This window comes from Schistocerca piceifrons, chromosome 1, assembly GCF_021461385.2.
Source record: "Schistocerca piceifrons isolate TAMUIC-IGC-003096 chromosome 1, iqSchPice1.1, whole genome shotgun sequence".
NCBI lineage: Eukaryota > Metazoa > Arthropoda > Insecta > Orthoptera > Acrididae > Schistocerca > Schistocerca piceifrons.
Window position 1 is genome coordinate 931,257,834 of NC_060138.1, and position 24,606 is coordinate 931,282,439.

Below are 24,606 nucleotides of genomic sequence, written 5' to 3' on the forward strand. Positions count from 1 at the left end.
TTAGATGGTTGTTAGGTATGCTCAACTAACTCATGTGGCTTTGTTACTGGCACCAGTGACCACATTGCTTTGGCGAGAACACACAGTAGTTACTAGGAAGGAGCCTTGGAGTGAGGAAGCAATAAACATGTTTGAGTTGGCAAAAGAGTGTGCCACACATGCTGTACTACTGAATCATCTGCATGAAAATGCACCAACAGCTATTATGGTCAACGCAAACCAGATCGCTGTAGGTGCTGCCTTCCAGTAGCACATTGACATATGGCAGTCCCTGGCATTCTTCCGCTTGCTGCACATGGCAGCCCCTGGCATTCTTTCCCTTGCTGTTAACAGAGAGGCAAGGAAACTGGAGCACCATAGATCATTAGCTATATGATGTCTATGTGGCTGTCAAGCTCTTCTGCAAGTGTGTGGAAGGCAGAGAGTTCACGGCTTTCACAGACCATTCCTCCATAACCACACTGTTTAAAAAAAATTGACTTATTGGTTCACTTCCATAGATCAAACAGGTGGTGTTTATTTCCAAGATTACCACCAATATCTGCCACGTGAGTGCTCACAAAAACATTGCCACTGACTGTTTATCCAGAAGCTACACCAGTATTAGGATGGTATGACAGCACCACATCGCCCTTGCACACGCACTGAACAGGAAGTTAGATGCACTACAGGAGCAGCAGATTTCAAATCTACAATTACCGAGAGTAGGCAAATGTATATCTATGGTGCGATGTGGCACACATTAGCACACACGTCTACATATTGCGCAACTTCCAGAGAATTTTTTATCAGCCTTTTGTAACCTCCTGCATCTAGGAGAAGAGGCTATGGTGAAGCTTGTGAAGGTTAAGGTGGTGTGGCCTAGTATTGCCAGAAATTCCTGCATGTGGGCAAAGCAATATAACAAATGTCAGCGGAGCAAAATTGACCACCATTTTCCTGGCCATAAGAAGTCATCATCACACCTTTGGTGAGAGTTGGGCATGTCCTTGTAGACCCTGTAGGTCCCTTTCCATGCTCCAGTGGCTTCTGTTACCTGGTAATGCTAGTGGATTGCTTTACCTGGTGGCGGAGGTCATTCCTGTCACAGACATCATGGCAGCTAAGGTGGTGAAGATCATCTTACAGGTATGGATCGTGAGGTTTGGTGTGCACATACCATCTGACTGACAGGTGGTGGCAGTTCATGGCATTCTTACTTCAGGAAAACCTACAACTATGTGGCTGTTTTCACATACATGCCACCAGGTACCATCCTGCCAGCAGTAATATGTGGAGAGGTTCCACCATGTCCTGAAGGTGGCGTTGATGTATGCAATCATAACATGGTTGGGTTCAGTACTGCTTTTCCAGTTGAGCCTGTGATCAACAGTCAAAGATGATCTGTAACATTCACCAGCACAACTCACATACGGTGAAGAGCTATGCCTGCTGGTGGAACTAACCGACAAGTATTCTGACCTCCCTCCACTGGCCTCCTTGACAGAGTTAATGTGTGAGAAATGGTGCCCCAGATATGCTCCTCTGTGGTGTAGTTACACATACATGGGAATGTTTTTATACTCTAGGGCCTCTACAGCATACCTTCCGGGGTGATGACTTGGCCCATCCACCTCTCATACCACCGTTCAGTGGATCGTGAAAAATTCTGCAGCATGGACTGCACGCTTTTAAAACTCAATACAGAAAAAGAATTAAATGGTTTCAGTTGAGTGGCTGAAGCTGGCACACTTGAATGCAGAGGCAGCAGAGGTCACTGCTCCTGTACCACCCACCACACCACTAGCTGCTCACAGACAGTGCAGCTACCACATCCTGACCGGATGTCAACTGTGGGATCTCACCTCTTCCCCATCCCCACACAGAAACTGGTTCCAAAGACTACAAGATTTCACTACATTGTAAAACATCAATTTTTTAAAGAAAAGAGAAGTGTGTGTGTGCGTTGGGGGGGGGGTGGGGTGGGGGGGTGTTCGTGATGTAGTGACACAAATTGACAAACAAAGAAAAAACTATAGACAGTGTGAAATTGCTGGACTTTGTATCACTCTCCATTGGTGGGATTCTCCCTATGCCACCATAACATGAATCAAGATAGTAAAATAAGAGATCTCATCAAGCCAGTGTGTTGTTTTTGTAAACATTATGACATCTGGAATGTCAGAATGACTTAAATCTTACAAAGTGAACTTTGATTTGCATGCAGTAGTGATATCATCAAATAATTAAGGATGCTCAATAATAAATATATTAAGATCTAAACTAATAAATATTTGATAACTTTCAACCTTTCAGTTTGGTGCCATTTCTGTTATAGTGTTTCAAGCAGTATCTTGTTTCACCTAATGAGGCTAAGTGGACTTCATTCTAGATCTTCTCACCTCAGAAAAAACTTAGGGAGTCACCGGAAATTGAACTACTGACTTCCTTGTAAAAGCCAGCAGCACTAACTACTAAACAACAATTTAAGCCAGTAGTACATAGGCAATATCATAAAAAATAGTACTTGTTACTTTTCTGTCTAGTACATATTGTGTTTTGCAGCTACTCAATGCTATAAAAATCAGACAACACAGGAATACTTGTTATTTTTCATTTTATGTTTTTTTTTACATGTTTATCTTATATATACCCTACATTGTGGTATTACATCAATTTTAGTGTCAACCAGACAGTTACGCATCGCCTGAAAAGTAATGCATCCATTCAGGAAATTCTGGATGCAATGAAGAATGTGCAGACTGGGGTTGGATTCCTTACAAATCATCCTAGTTTACCATCTAACACATTTGTGAGTGCTGATGCTGTTCAGTGGCTCATAAGCCATGTGGAGGGTATCAACCATGAAGAAAAGGCAGTGAATTTGCTAACAGTATGTATCTTTGATTGTTATAATTAACAGTAACTAAATAAAAAACTCATATAGGAGAACAACATGAAACTAAAACCATTGGATTCCAATATTTCAGTGAAAATAATCAGTTTATGCAGATATAATGTAAGTGGATACATAAAAATTTTGTTGACATTCCTGACATGAGCATCATTGGCATCCTGAACGAGTATCATCTTTAACTTCTGTCTGCCCATTTTTAAACCATGTGAACCATTTGTAACACCAAGAATGGGTTAATCACTCATCATTATAAGCTTCCTGCTGTGTTTGGTGTGTCTCTGTAAAGGTTTTCCTTGGTTTCACACAAAATTTAACGCACATTGCTACTCCAACTCTGCCATCTCAAAATTGACAAACTGTGTGACATAACATTTATTCAGTATGACACTGAACAATTACTGAAAGATGTACAACACTGAAACTTCCAGCAGTTACACATTAAACACAGGCATGTGGGGAGGGATGCCAACCAAATTTCATTCCAATGCACCATTGGCACGAAATTACGAATCTTCCGGAATTTTTTGAACAGACTTCGTACAGTCACAATACATAAGCTAATCACAAGTGCTTTATAGGAAATACAAAAAGTTAGTTATATGTGGTGACTTCAACATTAATTGTCTAAGTGATTGTGCAAGGAAAAGGATGCTGGTAGACCTCCTTAATTCATATAATCTTATGCAAACCGTATTCTTTCCAATGAGAGTGCAAGGGAACAGTAGAACAACCATAGACAACATTTTTGTTCATTCCTCATTACTAGAAGGGCAGTCTGTTAGCAAAAAGGTGAATGGCCTTTCAGATCATGATGCACAAATTTTAACTCTAAAAGACTTTTGTGCTGCAACACATGCTAAATATAGTTATCAACTGTTTAGGAAAGTTGATCCAGTTGCTGTAGAGACCTTTGTAAACCTTATCAAGGAACAAGAGTGGCAAGATGTTTATAGCGCTGATACAGTAGATGATAAATATAATGCTTTTCTCAAGACTTTTCTCGTTCTCTTTGAAAGTTTCTTTCCGTTAGAATGTTCAAAACAGGGTACTAGCACAAACAGGCAGCCTGGGTGGCTGACTAGAGGGATAAGAATATCTTGTGGAACAAAGTGGCAATTATATCAAAACGTTAGAAACAGTCAAAATCTAAATGCAGCAGCCCATTACAAACAGTATTGTAAGGTGCTTAAAAATGTTATTAGGAAGGCAAAAAGTATGTGGTATGCAGATAGAATAGCTAAGTCTCAGGATAAAATTAAAACCATATGGTCAGTCGTAAAGGAAGTGGCTGGTCTGCAGAGACAGGTTGAGGATATAGAATCAGTGCGTAGTGGGAATGTCCATGTTACTGATAAGTCTCATATATGTACAGTATTTAATAATCACTTTCTGAATATAGCAGGTGAACTAAATAGAAACCTAGTCCCAACAGGGAATCATATAGCGCTCTTAGAAAAAAGTGTTCTGAGACTGTTACCTGAAATGCTCCTCCATGATACTGACAAGAGGGAGATTGAGTTAATAATTAAATCACTAAAGACCAAGAACTCTCATGGATATGACGGGGTATCTAGCAGAATACTGAAGTATTGCTCTATGAATGTTAGCCATATCTGTAACTTTTCCTTTAGGAGTGGTCGGTTTCCTGACTGATTAAAGTACTCGTTAGTGAAGCCACTTTATAAAAAGGGAGACAGGGATAATGTTGACAATTTTAGACCTGTTTCTATGCCATCGGTGTTTGCTAAAGTTATCGAGAGGGTGTATATACAAGGTTACTGGAGCATTTAAATTCACATAATTTGCTGTCAGATGTACAGTTTGGTTTTAGAAATGGTTTAACAACTGAAAATGCTATATTCTCTTTTCTCTGTGAGTTTTTGGACAGATTAAATAAAAGGTTGCGAACGCTAGGTGTTTTCTTTGATTTAATGAAGGCTTTTGACTGTGTTGACCACAAAATATTACTGCAGAAATTGGACCATTATGGAGTAAGGGGAGTAGCTTACAATTGGTTCGCCTCTTGCTTTAAGAACAGAAAGCAGAAGGTAATTCTCTGCATAATTGAGAGTGGTAGTGATGTTCAGTCTCAATGGGGCACCATTAAGTGGGGCGTTCCCCAAGGATCGGTGCTGGGGCCACTGCTGTTTCTTATTTATATAAATGATATGCCTTCTAGTATTACAGGTGATTCAAAAATATTTCTGTTTGCTGATTACACCAGCTTAGTAGTGAAGGATCTTGTGTGTAATATTGAAACAGTATCAAATAATGTAGTTCATGAAATAAGTTCATGGCTTGTGGAAAATAATTCGATGCTAAATCACAGTAAGACTCAGTTTTTACAGTTTCTAACTCACAATTCAACAAGAACCGATATTTTGATCAGACAGAATGGGCATATTATAAGCGAGACGGAACAGTTCAAGTTCCTAGGCGTTCGGATAGATAGTAAGCTGTTGTGGATCTTGTTCAGAAACTAAATGCTGCATTATTTACCATTAGAACAGTATCTGAAATAAGTGACAGTTCAACACGAAAAGTAGTCTACTTTGCATATTTTCATTCGCTTATGTCGTATGGCATTATTTTTTGGGGTAATTCTTCTGATTCAAAGAGGGTATTTTTGGCTCAAAAACGGGCTGTTTGAGCTGTATGTGGTTTAAGTTTGAGAACCTCCTGTCGACCCTTATTCAATAGTCTGGGAATTCTGACATTGCCCTCACAGTATATATTTTCTTTAATGTCGTTTGTTGTTAGCAATATTAGCCTATTCCCAAGAGTTAGCAGCTTTCACTCAGTTAATACTAGGCAGAAATCAAATCTGCATGTGGAATGCACTTCCTTGACTCTGGTGCAGAAAGGAGTGCAGTATTCTGCTGCATCCATTTTCAATAAGCTACCACAAGAACTCAAAAATCTTAGCAGTAGCCCAAACACTTTTAAGTCTAAACTGAAGAGTTTCCTCATGGCTCACTCCTTCTATTCTGTTGAGGAGCTCCTGGAAGAGCTAAAAAATTAAGCAAATTCCAGTGTTACATTGTTGATTTTCTTTATTTAAACTAACGAATTGTCGCCTGAATATGTTTTTTTATATTTCATTTTATCTGTTTCTACCATCGTGTTATAATTTCATGTATTGACTCGTTCCGTGACCATGGAGACTTCTCCTTAATTTGGTCCCACGGAACAATAAATAAATAAATTTCACTGCTATACCACCTCAACATAAACTCATTGGATAAAATATTAGTCAACACATTATAAGAAAATATTGCTAACTTAAGAACATTGTAGCTAGTGTAGAATTGATAAGTGACCCTCTTCCACTGACATATGTCGTGACAGTGATGTGTATGTGTCAGTAAGTTCTATGGTATTACACTACATGTCACACAAGCCTTTTTTTGTGAGGTACTTATCTCCAAGTGCCCATTCCATGCTTCATTAAGTTCACTCCAAAACTGGTTGAAATGGACCTGCATTCACTGACAGCAGCATTTTTTTGTCACATTTGGACCAACTGTCATTGATAAAGCAAAGTACTTGCCCTGGTCTTTGTTAGTTTGGGTCTTTTTACAACTACTTCTCTTATGTCATGTTACATGGCTGAAAGTAGTACACTATTACGTGTAGACACATTGACAGTGCACATTGATACACCAATGAATCAGGTTGCTTTCACAGTGTGGTCATAGGCCCTTCCAAACACAATAGTTCCTTTCTACTATTTTGTTACATCTACACATTGACACAATCTTACTGTGCTGACTCCATACAACTAATTGACACATGCACATCACATTACTGCCATGACATGTCAGGGAAACATACTAGTTCTGCACCACCTACAGTGTTCCTAAGTTAACATTGTGTTCTTATAGTGCATTGACTAATACTTTAATGCATTGACTGATATATCGGTGGAATAAATGCCTGCTTGAAGGCCCTTGCGTTATTACTCCCACACTTTGTAACTTACTTAGTTCCACCTTAACTGCACATTCTGAATGACATTGGGCATGTCCTGTAAACATTCGGTACTGTGGATTTCTGCAATAATGTTCCTGTTTCAAACTGCAAAAATTAATTTATGTTCAACTTAATTCATGTTTAAACAATTGCTTGTGCTGTGCATTTATTGTATCAAGTTCTTGGAATAGAATGATATTTGAAACTAGGTTTACTTGGTCTTGAATTCTGGAACCATAAAACACAAAAGTGACTTAATGCAAATATTTTGTTTTTGTTTTTAGTTATTTATTTTAAGAGTAAACCACCATTGGGGTGTTTATTACTACCGTATTTACTCGAATCTAAGCCGCCCTTTTTTTCCGGTTTTTGTAATCCAAAAAACCGCCTGCGGCTTAGAATCGAGTGCAGAGTAAGTGGAAGTTCTGCAAAATGTTAGTAGATGCCGCGACAACTAACTTCTGCCATTGAATATATGTAGCGCTACACAAGCGTGCTTTGCAGGCACAAAGATAAATACTGGCGCCAAAACCTCTGCGTCAGTAAATAAATTAAAAAAAGGTCGAAGACAAGCTTTTTTTCTCCGCCCCGAGTTTCAACCACTGCATTTCCTACATTATCCAACGAAGTAAATACAAATTCCGTATTGTTCATCTTCGAATGTAGCAGCATTTCAATGAACTACGAAAATCCGACTGGCATGACTGGGATGTTTGTCAATATGGCCAACTCTACGTTCTGAATTTTTTCCTACCTGTGAGAAGAGATGGTTGCTAATTGGAACTTTTATGAATTGTGAATCACATGCGAATACTGTAGCTGTATCGTCATTCATTCAACCTATATTGTGTCTCATATTACAATGGACCAACTTTGTATCGATTTGGAGGTGCGGCCTAAAACTTTTCTCTCCCCTTGAATTTCGAGTCTCAAGTTTCAGGTGCGGCTTAGATTCGGGAAAATTTTTTTCCTTGATTTCGAGTCTCATTTTTCAGGTGCAGCTTCGATTCGAGTAAATACGGTATATTTATCTTCTTACTGTCTAGATATGGCTTTTATGACATTACCAGCTGCAATGCTAAAAGTTGTTAGACTGTTGTTATGTCACATCTGTTAAGGCTGTACAAAGCAGATAAACAAGACTAATGCATGTCTGTAAGATGTCTGAGTTATATAGTAAAGACATGGGTCAGTCTTGTTTACCTGCTTTGGACTGCTTTAATAGATATGATATAATAATGGTCCAACAACACTTAGCATTGTACTGATAATGGTATAAAAGCTGAAATCTAGAAGATACAGAAGTTAAATATACCAAACAATGGAAAATTCAGGATGGAATGTAACAACACAGGCAAAAGAAAAGTTGCCACTCACCTCCTAGCAGAGATACTGAGTCGCAGATAGGCACAACAAAAAGACTCACAAATATAGCTTTTGGCCAGTAAGGCCTTTGTTAAAATTAGATTTCAAACACACACACACACACACACACACACACACACACACACACACACACACACACACGTGACTGCAGTCTAAGACAACTGGGCCCAAACAACTGTTTGTTGTCTAATTTTGACAAAGGCCTTACTGGCCGAAAGCTATATTTGTAACAATCTTTTTGTTGTAGCTATCTGCTATTCAGCATCTCTGCTGCATGATGAATGGCAACTTTCCATTTCACAGAAGATAAATATAGTAATACACAGTCAAATGGCAGTTTACTCTTTTACAAAATGTTGCATGACTGTGACTCAACACCATTGAAAACTTTTTCAAAAATGTTAATTTATGTGCAGGGTTAGTTGCCTAGCTACTTTGTTGTTCTCAGCTTGGATGGAGATTTGACTCCATAACCGGATCAGCTACCTATTTTATGTCACCACTTTGTACTGCAGCAGTGATTAAACAGTTTGCTGTGTCCACATTAATAAGGGACACTGTTGCATCAAAACACATGACGCCATGGGATGGGCAGTTCATTCCTAATGCTGCAGATGGATAACTGGTTAATGGTTGAGAGGAAACTTTTTGTGAACTTCAGCTTGCTTTGTTAGGGCATGATGGCAAACAAAGTGCTTTTCCCTATGTACATCTGTCAGTGTGATGGAGGATGATGTAACTAGTGTATGCTGCATCACTGGACTACAAGTGACTAACTACTTAGTAATTCAGACAGCGACATTGAGATACTGTCAGCAGTTAATTGATGAACACAACATTGATTACTGTTAAGAAAGTCGATGCTATTGTTATTTGTTAATCAATTAATGTGACATTGAATATTACTGAGATGTTCAACACTAATTTTATCACCAAACATAACCTGTGATGAAGCTTTAGCAGTTTTTTTAGAACCTCATTTAATTTACAATCAGATGACACTAGCGCCATTGCACCGACTGCCTAGCTGGTGCTAGCTGTATGACAGTGTCACAGATTAAAGATTCAGTATAAGATGTGTCACACTGTTTGCATGAAAAATCACACTTGGGTGCTAAGCATTGCAAATCTGCACTCCGTGCTGTGTACATTTGCTTATGCCCTGTAACACACTGATTAAACTTGAGGCTAGGTGCGACTGTGTGGGTTTGTTGGCCATGGTAGTAATTTGTTTTATTGAAGTAAGTGAATTGCTGAGGGAGGCAATGCTTCAGCTGCTTCAAGCTGTTGTTACAGCAGTGTAACATCAGCTGTTCTGGTTATCTTCTTCAGTTCACATAAAAATCTTTCTTAACAAACAGCTCTAGTCTATTTCCATTCATGTTGAATTTCCAAAAAAATGTTTAAATTTATTTGAAAATGATTGCTTATTATTTGAAACTGAAGATTACTAATATGAAACAATTTGGAGTTCAGATAGATATACATGTCCTTAATGTGATAAGTAGGTGATGATATTGGTTAGCTATCTGCTGCTTCAAAATTTGCTGGTGTTGCTGTTGCACATCTAGCTACTACTGATGGTGCATTTCCTGTTTTTATTGCTATTGTTATCACAGTTCCAACTAACACTGTCACAACCACAACTGCAGAAACTAAGGATCCATGATAAGCATTGCATAATTGCACTTTTCTATTCTACTATGGCTGTATCAGAAGCTAAGTCCAGATTACTTTGAAGGTTCTTGTAAAGGATGACAAATCTGCCCAGAAATTAATACAAATAAAGAAATGTAAACTGGGAATTTCATACCACAAATATCCATATGGTGCTGTAACTTGAGGTTCCATAGAATGTAATAGGTTGCCTGAGGCACCTCTAGCTGCAGTATTTATTAATTAATGGTATTGCACCAGTGAGCACACCCACTGCATACATTGGTTGCACTCTTCACAATGCCACAGACAAGGTGCTAGGATTGTCCAAATATCTATGACTGCATGTTGAGATTGATATTTGAGCAGAGCAGGGAAAAAGTAAACTGCTACTAGATGCCTTATTATCCAATAATATTTAATTTCAGAGGAACAAATTCAAAATAGCATTTTATTTGTCCTTTTAAAGAAATGAAATTAAACAGAACTTTTATTTTCAAATATTTGTATTCAGTACTGTTGACAACAAACTTCATATGACCTGTTTAATGTTTAAATAGCTCAGTTATCTATACAGTGATGAGAGGTGATTACAACTAGAATTTGAAAAGGGAATACAAGGAAAAGGACTAAATGTTTAAACAACAACAGGTTGTTTCAAAAAGATTCATCCAATTTCACGAGACTACCTCTTACGTGGATGATAGAAACTTGGGGTGAATTGTAACCTATGCATATGACTACAAAGTTTAAATATAGTAAGGAAAGTTCTGACAGAATGTTAATACTTTAGGAATAAAATAGGCTACTTACCGAGTAGCAGAAGAATTGAACCATTGAGAGGCGCACACACAGAAGAGAGAGATAAAGCTTGTGCATCTATACATTGCTTATATAAATGCAGAAATTAATTTCAAATTCAATATTCCTGATAATAAAGAAAGAAGATGAATTTTTGTGAAAGATCTTGCTGTTGGCCTGATAGAATAACACTTCAATCAATGAGCATTACATCAAACACATCCCAAGGATATTCATGTCTTCTTGCCTGAGTACAGGGATGAAGGAGAGCAGATCAAGGAACCAGCAAAACCTGGAGTTTTTTTTTACATATGTGGCAGGCATAAAAGCAACAGAACAAAAACAATATTTGTGAAATGCAAGAAAAATGTATGCAAGAAACATAATGTGCAACATGTGCGCAATGTGAAAGTGAGCTGCAGATTGAAGTTGACTAATTTATTCACAATCATAAACAGGAGTGTGTGTTTAAGAGTGCTCCATTTCATAATGTGTTCTCATGTTACTTGTTTTCATGTGAATCAGTGTAGTTAACTGATATAATTAAAAAATATCATGAAGGGCCAAAGAATATCTGCACCTTGTAAATTACAATGACAGTAATAGACAAGTGTGAAAACAAGATATAAAAGATTATTTTTATAGAGCCATATAATGTTTTGTTATGCTTTCTCAAGGAAAATGCAGCTAGCAGTTATATATAGATTGTGATGTAAAAGCCGCAGTGTGCCTACTCATGGAAGTTTGAATGATGTGTTCACCAATATGTTAATGGAGATTGAGGCCAGGAGGGTTATGGGGGTGAAGGATGTTAGCAGTGATAACTCCCATCTGTGTTAATGAAGCAGCCACTGAACTCGAGCATGTTGTGCTCAACAACATGTTGTGCCACTGGGTAGACAACTTTGTTCTTGGCTGCAGTTTGGCAGTGGCCATTCATTGTAATGGACAACTAGTGGTTGTCCTACCAACACAGAAAGCTATGCAGTGATGGCAGCATTTTCGGTATATGACAGGGCTGCTTGTAGTGGTGTTCCTGCCTCTGATGGGATAGGATAATTTTTGCAGGACTGGAAGTGCTAGGTGAGTGGATTCAGTCTTCCACGGGGATGTGATCCCTGGGATTGGCATAGGGATGGACTGGGATGTTTTGTTAGTTGCGTGAGTGGCAGAACACCACATTGTGAGGGATGGCAAGGATCTTGGGTGAGCTGCACCTCATTTTTGGGCATGATGATAATCAAAACCCTGTCAAAGAATATGGTTCAATTCTTCCAGTCCATAATGATATTGGGTGATGAGGGCAGTGCTCCTTTGTAGCTGATCATTGGGAGTGATGGGAGGATTAGGGTTGTTTGAAAATATGGCACAGGAATCTGTTTGCAGAGTAGGTTTTTTTTGGGGGGGGGGGGCAGGGGGGGGGGGAGTAGTGGCAGTCTGTGAAGGCTCTTGTGAGACCTTCAGCATACAGGACAAAGGTGTTCTTCTCACTGTAGATATGCCATCCATGGAGTGACTGGGCTGTATGGGAGCAATCTTTTGTGTAGAAGGGATGACAGCTGTCAAAGTGCTGGTACTGTTGGTGGTTTGTAGATTCAGTATGGCCAGAGGTGTGGATGGAGCCATCAGAGATGTGGATGTCAATGTCCAGGAAGGACATATTACGCTCCTGTTGCATTTTTGGTGTTGTTCTTCTTCTTACGAATGCCAATTTGTGGTTTTTTCTGCACATTCCACAGCACTATGAACTGAACACTTGTTTCAATGCAATTGAAGAACAACACCAAAAATGGAACAGGAGTGTTAAGAAATTGTCCACACAACCTGCCACTGATGATGCCTTGCAGAAAATAAAGGCGAAACACGTATGGCACTAAAATTGTGTTTTATTCAGTTGCTGTCAGACGGTCCATAAGTAAAAATTATCAATATTCTGTAATATTACACACAACTGAGGAAGACAGGACTACAAAAGTTGAAGAGGAGAGAGAGTGTTGAGGTTGTGGAGGAATGAGGATAGGGTGTCTTGGCTCCTGAGTCCAGATCATGGAGATATCATTGATGAACCTGAGCCAGACAACGGATTTGGGGTTTTGGGAGGTGAAGAATGTTTCCTCTAGATGGCCCATAAAAAGTGTGGCATATGAGGGTACCATACAGGTGTCCATGGCTGTGCTGGAGATTTGTTTATATACCTACCCATCGTGGGAGAAGTAGTTGTGTATGAGGATGTAGTTGGTAAGGTGCATTAGGAATGAGGTAGTGTGTTTGGAATCTGAAGGATATTGGGAGAAGTAGTATTTGACAGCGGCAAAGCCATGGGCATGAGGGATGTTGGTGTGTAGGGAGCTGACATTAACAGTGGCGAGTAGGAATCCAGGAGGTGAAGGGGTGGGGATGATAGTGTGTCAGCGAGTGATGTAGTTAGTGTGTTTGATGTGAGAGTCTAGGTATCAGGCAGGCCACTAGCTAACCTCCACCCTGTAACAACCCCATCCATCCTAGTCTACCTGCCACAATACTGGGATTGTGTATCCAATCAATACTGTGTAGGGGCACAAGGGTGGATGAGAGCATGAATACTTTGTGAGTGAACTCATTCTGCATGCTAGCAGGTTTTCTTTCCATTGTGTGTGTGCCTATCAATGACTCAGCACTACTTCTTTTCGGTGAGTGGTCTCCTTTACTCCTAAAGTATTGTATCTAAGGTTTTATTTTCAAAAGAACCCCATGATTTTGCTGGGGTATCCCTTTTACGTGAATACAGTTATAATCTGGTGGGTAATTTTTGCAATTACATTTGGGTTCTAAGTTTTCATTAACCTTTCACAAATGTTTAATGAGCCCTTCACTGGAAGCACAACAAACGTTCAGACGATAATCAAACTTATCCCATACTTCTACGAGCATGCATGATGTTACAGCATTCAGTGCTGTTACTACAAGGTGTCGCAATGCACCCAAAGTAATTGGAAGGGGAAGGAAACAGAGTCTTCACAGTCTCCTCCCCCCATTCTCCACCCCCCCCCCCCCCCAAAAGAAGGGTGATTAGGTGACCTTAGAGGCTAGTGGTGCAGTGATGCAAAATCTATACACCCATTTAGGCTGATTCATCACTGAGGGATATTGTTGTTAAGAAAAGCTCTTGTAAGCTGGTGCAAGTGCAGTGATGCTCTGTCCCTTTGAAAAATGAAATTTTTATTATGTTCTCACAATTACAGAAGAAGCCACAAATCTAACACATTCATTTGCATAATTTCTGTAATTGAATGAGTGATGCAGCTTGCTGCACCAGGGAGACACCTACTGGCAAACTGTTGAGCTGGCAACTCACAACTGGCACCGAGAAAAAGTATAAGATATAGTCTTTAACTGGATGACTCTTTCTGAAATAACATACACTTTAAATTTTTATTGTAGCTTGTAGTATGGAACAGCCAAAAAAAAAAAAGAAAAAAAAACCTAGATTACACAAGGGTGTTAATATGGTGTTAATATTGATTTAGCAGCACTGACAGAGAGAACAAAAGCAGAACATTGTTCCATGAACTGTCATTGCTTTCAGAGTAAGAATATTGCATAAACTGTTCACTTTTAGCTATTTCTGGCTTCCTTACAATGTTAAAATTTCTTATTTTAAACTGTTGGTGGAACCTGTAATTTATATATTGAGCACAAAATGCAGATTTATATGAGATTGTTTACTCACTACAGTAAATGTGTTTACGTCTGTTGGAACTCCATATTGTATGGCAGTGGTACTCTACAGCTGCATATATTATATATGCTACAGTTGCCATTTAAAATTATACAATTCTTTGAAGACTCATCATGGACGGAAACAGAATAAAGTGATTTTCTGGTGAATGAGGGGAAGAAGGTAGGCAGACTAGCATATCATGAGTAGCTTTTGTATTTTTACTGCTTGTACACACAGGTACTGTAGAAAAGCAGGAAAACTAAATAAGAGCTCAGCTATGTTGTTGTTGAGTTACCTACAGATCTTCTAATGGGTCTTCCTTTGTTTACCAGGTGTGATTAACCACGAAAATTACCATTGTGAAATAAAACAAGATAGGACAAAGTTTATTACAGCCTTAAAATTAATGGAAGCATGTCTAGACATACACAAATTCTGCCACATGAATTTTGATTTGTTTTATTTTTTCCAGAATATGCTAAATGAGAAAATGATATGCCACGCATCTGGAGACTTTCGTCATCCAATTATAATTGGTTTTTATCTGTATCATATAGTTCACCAGGAAAAGGATTTGAAAGGTAATATTAATTCACTAAAATGAAAAGTTGTAAAACTTGTTTCTGTAAATAAGATTAAAACTTACTTCCTATACCTATCAGTTTATTTTAGGGGTTTCCATGGTTTTCAAAATCATTCTAGGTAAATTCCAGAATGGTTCATGATGATGTTCCAGAATTAACACCTTCCTGTATTCTTTAAGTGAAGAAGAATTGTGAAATGAAGTATTACCTATGAAAACGGACTTAAGTCCAGGCAAGATTAGCAGGCACCTTTGTGTTTATGATCAAGGAATATGATGGGGCAGTAGTAACAGCATACATGGAACATTTTTATAATTGGAATGCCATTTGCAACACATCCATATATGAATGCTCTGCATAGCACAACAATTAAACAATGAAGGCACTTTAGTTTGAAAATATGCCTGACTCACTATCACTTTGGTAACATTTATCAAGTGTAATGTCTCTGAATAAGCCAATGACTACTTTAGTTCTGCTACTGTACAGTTTTGTAAAATAAATGATAATTAATTGAAACCCTCAACTTCCGACAGGTGTTGTTGATATACCTCAATGGGGACAGCTGGAAATGTGTGCCTCGACTGGAACTCGAACCTGGGATGTCCTGCTTGCATGGCAGATGCTCTATCCATCTCAGCCACCAAGGACACAAACGGTTAACACGACTGCAGGGACTTACCCCTTGCACGCTTCCCATGAGACCCACATTCCCAACTGTCCACAATCTACATACATAATGTACCTAATAGATATTTGCCCATCCACACATTACTCGCACCCACTAAAGTGACGATTCCCATAAGAGTTCAGACAACCTGTGCGCATTTGCACAGACGAAGGACAGTGGCCAGGTAGCCTTTAAGTAGGTATGAAGATAGTAACTGTTCTCGAAAGAACAGAAACCATTGATGACCATGCAGCTTCTCTAGAATAAATGATAATTAATTGAAACCCTCACCTGCCGACAGGTGTTGTTGATATACCTCGATGGGGACAGTTGAAAATGTGTGCCCCAACCGGCTGCATGGTCATCAATGGTTTCTGTCCTTTTGAGAACAGTTACTATCTTCGTATCTAGTTAAAGGCTACCAGGCCATTGACCTTCGTCTGTACGAATGCGCAGAGGTTACTCGAACTCTTACGGGAATCATCACCTTAGTGAGCCCGAGTAATGAGTGGATGGACGAATATCTATTAGGTACATTACGTATGTAGATTGTGGACAGTTGGAAATGTGGTTCTCACAGGAAGTGTGCAAGGGATAAGTCCCTGCAATCACGCTATTCATCTGTGTCCTCAGTGGCTCAGATGGCTAGAGTGCCTGCCATGTAGGCAGGAGATTCCTGGTTTGAGTCCCAGTCGGGACACACATTTTCAACTGTCGCCTTGAGGTACATCAACAACACCTGTCGGCAGCTGAGGGTTTCAATTAATTATCATTTATTCTAGAGAAGCTGCATGGTCATCAATGGTTTCTGTTCTTTTGAGAACAGTTACTATCTTCATATCTAGTTTTGCAAAAGTATTATGTTATATGTTGAAACTATATCATCTCATTTGCTCATGGTGGTTTGTTTATTCTAGTACCTTTTAAAGTAAAATCCTGTGGAGACAACAATTTTGTGCAGAATGTCCTGGCTTGCCCTGACATTCACTTTTGTGCAGTGAAAGCTGTGGATTGATGACTGATTTTATATATACAAGGCAGCTTGTTTATTTTTATTTTGGTCGAACTGGTACTGGACTACATTCTTATTTTCAGTGGTTGTGTAATTTATTATTTTGCCTTCATATATTTTCTGAAGATGATGTAAAATGCCATTCATAACCTTGATAAAGACTGCAGGATATCATGAATATAAAATGAATGCTGGGAAGTGTTTACAGAGTAGAAATTGTCACCTAATAACATATTGTGTGCACTTCACTTCTTCATTGTGGGGGTAGATACTTGAATCTGATTCTGCTCTAAATTCTCTCTCTCCATCCACAATTTTCCCTCCATTGACTTAACTTCAATATTTTACGTGCACATTCCATCACTTCATTCTTCAGCACTGTACCCCTTTCTTCTTCTCATTGTTAATAAATTAAATGATGTTGAAAGCAAGCGGTCATGGCTGCTTGTGAATTCATTTCTCTCACATATAACGAGGCTCTACTCAGTCATGTGAGCAACTTAGATCCCCATATGATCTGATCTACAGTTCACTTCTACTATGTTGTATTGTTATTATTATTGATGATGTTGTTACTTTCATTTCAGAATTCCATAGTTCAACATTACATTATTTTAATGTTGTTTGTATGAGCTTGTATCATTGACATAAGGGTTCATTTGAATAAAATATGAATGAAAAAAGTGATATAACTACTCTACTATATTTTTAACAATACCAGAGAAGGAAAGTTGCTGCTCACCATATAGCGGAGAGACACGATAGGCACAATAAAAAGATTCACACAATTAAAGCTTTCAGCCATTAAGGCCTTTCTCAGCAGTACACACACACACACACACACACACACACACACACACACACACACACATAAATGCAACTTGCACACAAATCTGTAGTCTCAGAGAGCTGAGACCACACTATTTACTTTTAGACATTTTGAAGTAGGCATAATCCATATCAGTTTGGTCTGGGGCGGGGGGGACCTTCATAGTCTTGAATGTTATTGAATTTAGCATATGTTAAAATTCAGCAGTAAGTAAGAAACACGTATTTTTTTTGTTTCCTCCAAAAAATTATGCAGTTTTGAAGATGCAAATTTTGGAAAAAAATTAAAATTCTGTATATCTGTAACAGTTATAGATATTTTGTTAAGAGTTCTTTTTTAATTGGAAGATAATTTCTTTATGAATACAATGGTATCTTCCATTTTGACAGATCTGTAAAAGTTTTTTTACTGTCACCTTTTAAATATTTTTTTGTGTTTTCCCCAAAAAAACTGTTTTCAAAAATGCCAATTCAGAAAAGTTAGATTTTTTTATGTTGATTAGTACCATATATTATTATATTCTCTGTAAAGGAGAACTTCCACTTTTAAGTTGGACTGGTTTTATTTTTAAAAATAAATTTTTTAACTTTGAAGGGTAATGTATGTCTTCACTGAAGTTGTTTCTTAGTAATTTCTTTGTTACAATGTTTATTTTTATTGTCTTTGTTGCAGTTATTTCTTATCACTTTCTTTGTTGCAGTTATTTATTTTTACTTTCATTGTTGCAGATATATCTTATACTTTGTTGTAGTTTCTTTGTCGTGGATGTTCATTGTAGGCTTCTGTATTGTAGTTGTTCAGTGCTAATTTGTTTACTGAAGATGCTTCTAAGAAATCTAAGACCATCCAGTGAGTTCTGTGTTTTTGTGAGGAATTTGCTGGTTGACACAGTTGCAGTGTGTTTTGTGAAAAGGACTGTTTAAAACGTCTTTTGACTGGGGTCACAGGAGAGTGAAGTGTACTGACTATTTGCATAGCCATGAAAGAGTATAAGACAACAAAAAAAACAGACTTTGTTAAGGTTGGGAATAATTTTTCTCATTTGAAGTATCTGTATCAAAGTGAAGATGTTTTCAGTGACAACTTTTTGTGTTCTAAATTTTATTCAATCTTGTTCCATAGTTCATGAATATGACATTTCGTAATGATGTGGAACGTGTCACTTTAACATAAGTTTTCTTTACACAAAATAATTAATAATAATAATAATAATAATAATAATAATAATAATAATAATAATAATAATAATTATTATTATTATTATTATTATTATTATTATTTTTACAGTTACTACTTCATATCTAAGAATTCATCTATTGAGTAGAAGGAGTTGTCATTCCGAAATTCTTTTAATTTGCTTTTAAGTGTTGGTTGGCTATCTGTCAGACTTTTAATACTATTTGGCAAATGACCGAAGATTTTCGTGGCAGCATAATTCACCCTTTTCTGTGCCAAAGTGAGATTTAATCCAGAATAGTGAATATCATCCTTTCTTCTAGTGTAGTAGCTGTGCACTTCACTGTTATTTTTGAATTGGGATGGGTTATTAATGACAAATTTCATAAGTGAATATATGTAATGTGAAGGTACTGTGAATATCCCGAGTTTCTTAAATAAATGTCTGCAAGGTGATCTTGGGTGGGCTTCAGCTATTATTCTGATTACACGCTTTTGTGTAATGAATACTTTCTCTCTTAATGACGAATTGCCCCAAAATATGATTCCCTATGAAAGCAATGGATGAAAATATGCATAGTAGGCTAATTTACTGATATGTTTATCACCAAAATTTGCAATAATCCTAAAAGCATAAGTAGCCAAACCTAACCGTTTCAGCAGATCATCGATGTGTTTCTTCCGATTCAATTTCTCATCAATGCACACACCCAGAAATTTTGTGTATTCTACCTTAGCAACAGACTTCCTTTCATAGTCTATATTTATCAATGGTGTTATGCCATTTGCTGTACAGAATTGTATAAACTGTGTTTTCTCAAAATTTAGTGAGAGTCCATTTAATAATGGAATTGATGGCATTTCCAACAGAGTACTAAAAGCTTGTTCCCAACAAATAAGTAGGATTCTCAGTCATTTATGTAGTAGTTCACTGAAACATGGAATTTTTCCAGATAGACTGAAATATGCTATTATTAAACCATTGCATAAAAAAGGGGATAGATCTGATGCTAAGAACTACCGCCCAATCTCACTTCTGAAATACATTATTTGCAATGGCCTCAGTTGATTCTTGCTTCTTGGGTGTGATTACTATAATTGCATCATCAGCAGAAAGAAGTAATTTTGCATCTTCACAAATATAGAGCAGCAAGTCGTTAATATATGATAAGAACAATAAGGGATCCAAGACTGAACCCTGTGGGACACCATTCTTGATATCTCCCCAGTTAGAGGACTCTGCTGGTTTTTATAGACTATCTGTACTGTTAATTTCAACCTTCTGCATTCATCCAGTTAAGTATGAATTAAACCATTTGTGCACTGCCCCACTCATACCACAATACTTCAGCTTTTCTAGAAGAATTTCATGATTCACACAATCAAAAGCCTTTGAGAGATAACAAAATATCCCACTGGGTGATGTTCGGTTATTCATTGCATTTAATATTTGATCAGTGAAAGCGTATATAGCCTTTTCTGTTGAAAAGCCTTTCTGAAAACCAAATTGACATTTTGTTAGTACTTCATTTTTACAAATATATGATGCTACTCTTGAATACATTACTTTTCAAGAATTTTGGATAAAACTGTCAGAAGTGAGATTGGGCAGTAGTTCTTGGCATCAGATCTATCCCCTTTTTTATGCAATGGTTTAACAATAGCATATTTCAGTCTATCTAGAAAAATTCCGTGTTTCAGTGAACTACTACATAAATGACTGAGAATCCTACTTATTTGTAGGGAACAAGCTTTTAGTACTCTATTGGAAATGCCATCAATTCCATGTGAGGTTTTACTTTTGAGTGAATTTATTATTTTCCTAATTTCAGTAGGAGAGGTAGGTTGAATTTCAATTTTATCAAATTGCGTGGGTACTGCCTCTTCCATATACTGCCTTGCATTTTCTAATGAATAGCTGGAATCTACACTCCTGGAAATTGAAATAAGAACACCGTGAATTCATTGTCCCAGGAAGGGGAAACTTTATTGACACATTCCTGGGGTCAGATACATCACATGATCACACTGACAGAACCACAGGCACATAGACACAGGCAACAGAGCATGCACAATGTCGGCACTAGTACAGTGTATATCCACCTTTCGCAGCAATGCAGGCTGCCATTCTCCCATGGAGACGATCGTAGAGATGCTGGATGTAGTCCTGTGGAACGGGTTGCCATGCCATTTCCACCTGGCGCCTCAGTTGGACCAGCGTTCGTGCTGGACGTGCAGACCGCGTGAGACGACGCTTCATCCAGTCCCAAACATGCTCAATGGGGGACAGATCCGGAGATCTTGCTGGCCAGGGTAGTTGACTTACACCTTCTAGAGCACGTTGGGTGGCACGGGATACATGCGGACGTGCATTGTCCTGTTGGAACAGCAAGTTCCCTTGCTGGTCTAGGAATGGTAGAACGATGGGTTCGATGACGGTTTGGATGTACCGTGCACTATTCAGTGTCCCCTTGACGATCACCAGTGGTGTACGGCCAGTGTAGGAGATCGCTCCCCACACCATGATGCCGGGTGTTGGCCCTGTGTGCCTCGGTTTTATGCAGTCCTGATTGTGGCGCTCACCTGCACGGCACCAAACATGCATACGACCATCATTGGCACCAAGGCAGAAGCGACTCTCATCGCTGAAGACGACACGTCTCCATTCGTCCCTCCATTCACGCCTGTCGCGACACCACTGGAGGCGGGCTGCACGATGTTGGGGCGTGAGCGGAAGACGGCCTAACGGTGTGCGGGACCGTAGCCCAGCTTCATGGAGACGGTTGTGAATGGTCCTCGCCGATACCCCAGGAGCAACAGTGTCCCTAATTTGCTGGGAAGTGGCGGTGCGGTCCCCTACGGCACTGCGTGGGATCTTACGGTCTTGGCGTGCATCCGTGCGTCACTGCGGTCCGGTCCCAGGTCGACGGGCACGTGCATCTTCCGCCGACCACTGGCGACAACATCGATGTACTGTGGAGACCTCACGCCCCACATGTTGAGCAATTCGGCGGTACGTCCACCCCGCCTCCCGCATGCCCACTATACGCCCTCGCTCAAAGTCCATCAACTGCACATACGGTTCACGTCCACGCTGTCGCGGCGTGCTACCAGTGTTAAAGACTGCGATGGAGCTCTGTATGCCACGGCAAACTGGCTGACACTGACGGCGGCGGTGCACAAATGCTGCGCAGCTAGTGCCATTCGACGGCCAACACCGCGGTTCCTGGTGTGTCCGCTGTGCCGTGCGTGTGATCATTGCTTGTACAGCCCTCTCGCAGTGTCCGGAGCAAGTATGGTGGGTCTGACACACCGGTGTCAATGTGTTCTTTTTTCCATTTCCAGGAGTGTATTTTCTCTACAACACTTAAAAAATGGTTATTAAAAATGTTTTCTACTTCTGTCTTCGTGTTAACAAACTGTTCATTGTGTTTGATAGAAATACAGTCTTCCTGTGCTCTCAGTTGCCCTGTTTCCCTTTTCACAATATTCCAAATTGTTTTATTATCTTTTGTGTCGCCTTGTAATTTTACAATTGTTTCAAGGGAATTTCCCTGTTTGTACAAGTAAGCTTTTATTTACGCAGTTCCCTCTTTTTTGTAAAATAACATTTTATAATAAATTACTGAGCTGTTACCTAAAATCCTGAGATTGTGAGTAATTACTTATGACATGAAACAATGGCCAGTCCAGGATAGAATAATGCCACTATTATGAAAAGGATAGATTGATACTCACCATATAGTAAAGCCATTGAATCGCAGATGGGCACAGCATAAAGACTGCTAAACAAGTGAACTTAAGTAGACGTAGACAAAACACACACACACACACACACACACACACACACACACACACACACACACAAACCACTATCTCTGGCTGCTGAAGCCTCGGGATCTCAGAATGCCGGTCCGAGCTGCTGGTTATAGTGTGAGGTGTGCTTGTTTGTGTGTGTGTTTTTCCTTTTATGAAGAAGGCTTTGACTGAAAATTAATATGTAAGTGTCATTTCATTGTGCCTGTCTGCAACACAATGTGTCATCTTTATGGTGAGTAGCTATGTAACCTGCTCTTATATTACAGATTCAGTTACACACATCTCTGGCAGTCTCCTTTTTGTTTTTTACATGAATAAAAAGTTTAAGCGCAATAAAAATAATAGGCAGATGTGTGGTTCTGTTGTGGTGAAATGAAAGTAAATGATCACTAAATTTAAATGTGTATGTATTATGAAAGTTGGAAAACACTCCCATGATGAGGAATTCCTAAACTCATAAACAGAAGGTTCTAGTGGTTGCTAAGATCTTATTTGGAAAGAAACAGTGAAGTGGAGTGTAAATGAGCCATATATCACACTTATTATTCCCAAGTGGCAGTATGGAAAGAGTGGGTTTTTTGTACAATATTCATATGTTGGAACACTGTTTGAAACGACATCGTGTGTTTTTCATCTCTTTCTTATGTTTGCATACCATAAGTAAAAGAAATACAATAAGAATAGTATAAAATGATGAATTTTTATTTAATTCATAGAATGTCTGGAATGTAATGGAAACTGCAATAAAGATACAGTCAAAATGCATTGCCCCAAGTTACAATATGTAAGTAGTCCTAATACCTTAAGGAAAGGTGTGTGTCTTGTATTATTTAATCAGGCCTGGCTTTTTAGTCTCACCAAAGTTAACAATAGTACAAGTGTTAGAATTGCCTGCAAGATAACATTATCTAATCATCGGTGAAGCTACATTTGATCGCCTCCAAGAGCAGCTGGAGTTCAGGCAGCAAGTACATATAACAGCAAAACTCACAGCACCTGAAGAAGTCAGCTGGGTCGGTCATCAAAATAATGTGCTTAAAATGGGAACACCTACTCTACAGAACACTCAGATGTATGTTATTAAACTATGACCTTTGTTGATCAAATGTATAACCACTCAATTATTTTTTATTGTTATTAGGTCACAGATGCATAGTTACTGTTGTCTCCAATGACTCAATACAGTGGTGCAGTTGGTAAAACACTGGACACACACTCAAAGGGATATTTATTATTTGTTTGGAATATTTAGATTTTACATAGTTTCTCTAAATAATGGGAGGTTGTGTCATGGTGCTTAAACAGAATCAAAAATCATTTTCTTCTGCATCCTTGGTCAATCTGAGTCTTTCAACAAAAGCCAGGCATTTCTCCAGGTGCAATGATGATCATGATGAACTTCATTCTTGGAGGTGACAGAATGTGCAGTTCAGAGCTTTTCTCATGTTTTAAATGCTGCAAAGTTATTGTGCTTGATGGTAACCCTATAACTCTGTGAAATTTCAACAAAGCACCTTAAAGTACCTGTGTGTCATCTTCAGGTAATATTGTTAACTGTTACTGGGTGACCAGGAATAATTTGTCAACTTACAGGTCTTTCTTATACTATGATTGTGAAATGGGACTTCACCCCTGTGTGTGATAGCAGCGAGGAAGCATGCTTCTAAGAAGTAGTCACATCAGCATTGAGACTGGCAGCATCTTCAACATAACGAAACATGGCATCAAGATGCAAATGAATTAATGGAATGTTTGTAAAAAATTAATTTAACCTATTCACAAAATTTCCATTTCACTGTCTACAACATGTTTTGCAGTCACATGAAGAAAGGGTTTGCTATGGGGTATTTCTTGTGAGCATTCTGAAATGATCTTTAATTAATCACAAGTAATTCCAAAGCTCTATCAGAGAAAAATGTATCTCATATATTCATTGGGGGAGGGGTGAGGCACACTCTCTTGTCGAAGACGACTAGTACTACCTCGCCTAATGACACTGTTGTGTTTGTGTGTTCAGGCATGTGCCACTCACTAAACCATACTTGTTGTAGCATAGACTGCAAAGTCACTGGGTGTACTAGCATTGGGACACTGAGCACATCCTT

At 38.7% G+C, this 24,606-nt stretch overlaps 1 protein-coding gene across 4 annotated transcripts in view; it reads left to right on the plus strand.

The window, feature by feature from the left end:
• Nucleotides 1–24,606, plus strand: part of LOC124798396 (GATOR complex protein Iml1) — a 547,410-nt gene that overhangs the window by 386,662 nt on the left and 136,142 nt on the right. For all 4 annotated transcript variants that reach the window (XM_047262170.1, XM_047262989.1, XM_047263070.1 and 1 more), the window contains 2 exons: nt 2,662–2,872; nt 14,884–14,992. In XM_047262170.1, coding sequence (XP_047118126.1) covers nt 2,662–2,872; nt 14,884–14,992 — 320 coding nt within the window. The remainder of the gene's footprint in view (nt 1–2,661; nt 2,873–14,883; nt 14,993–24,606) is intronic.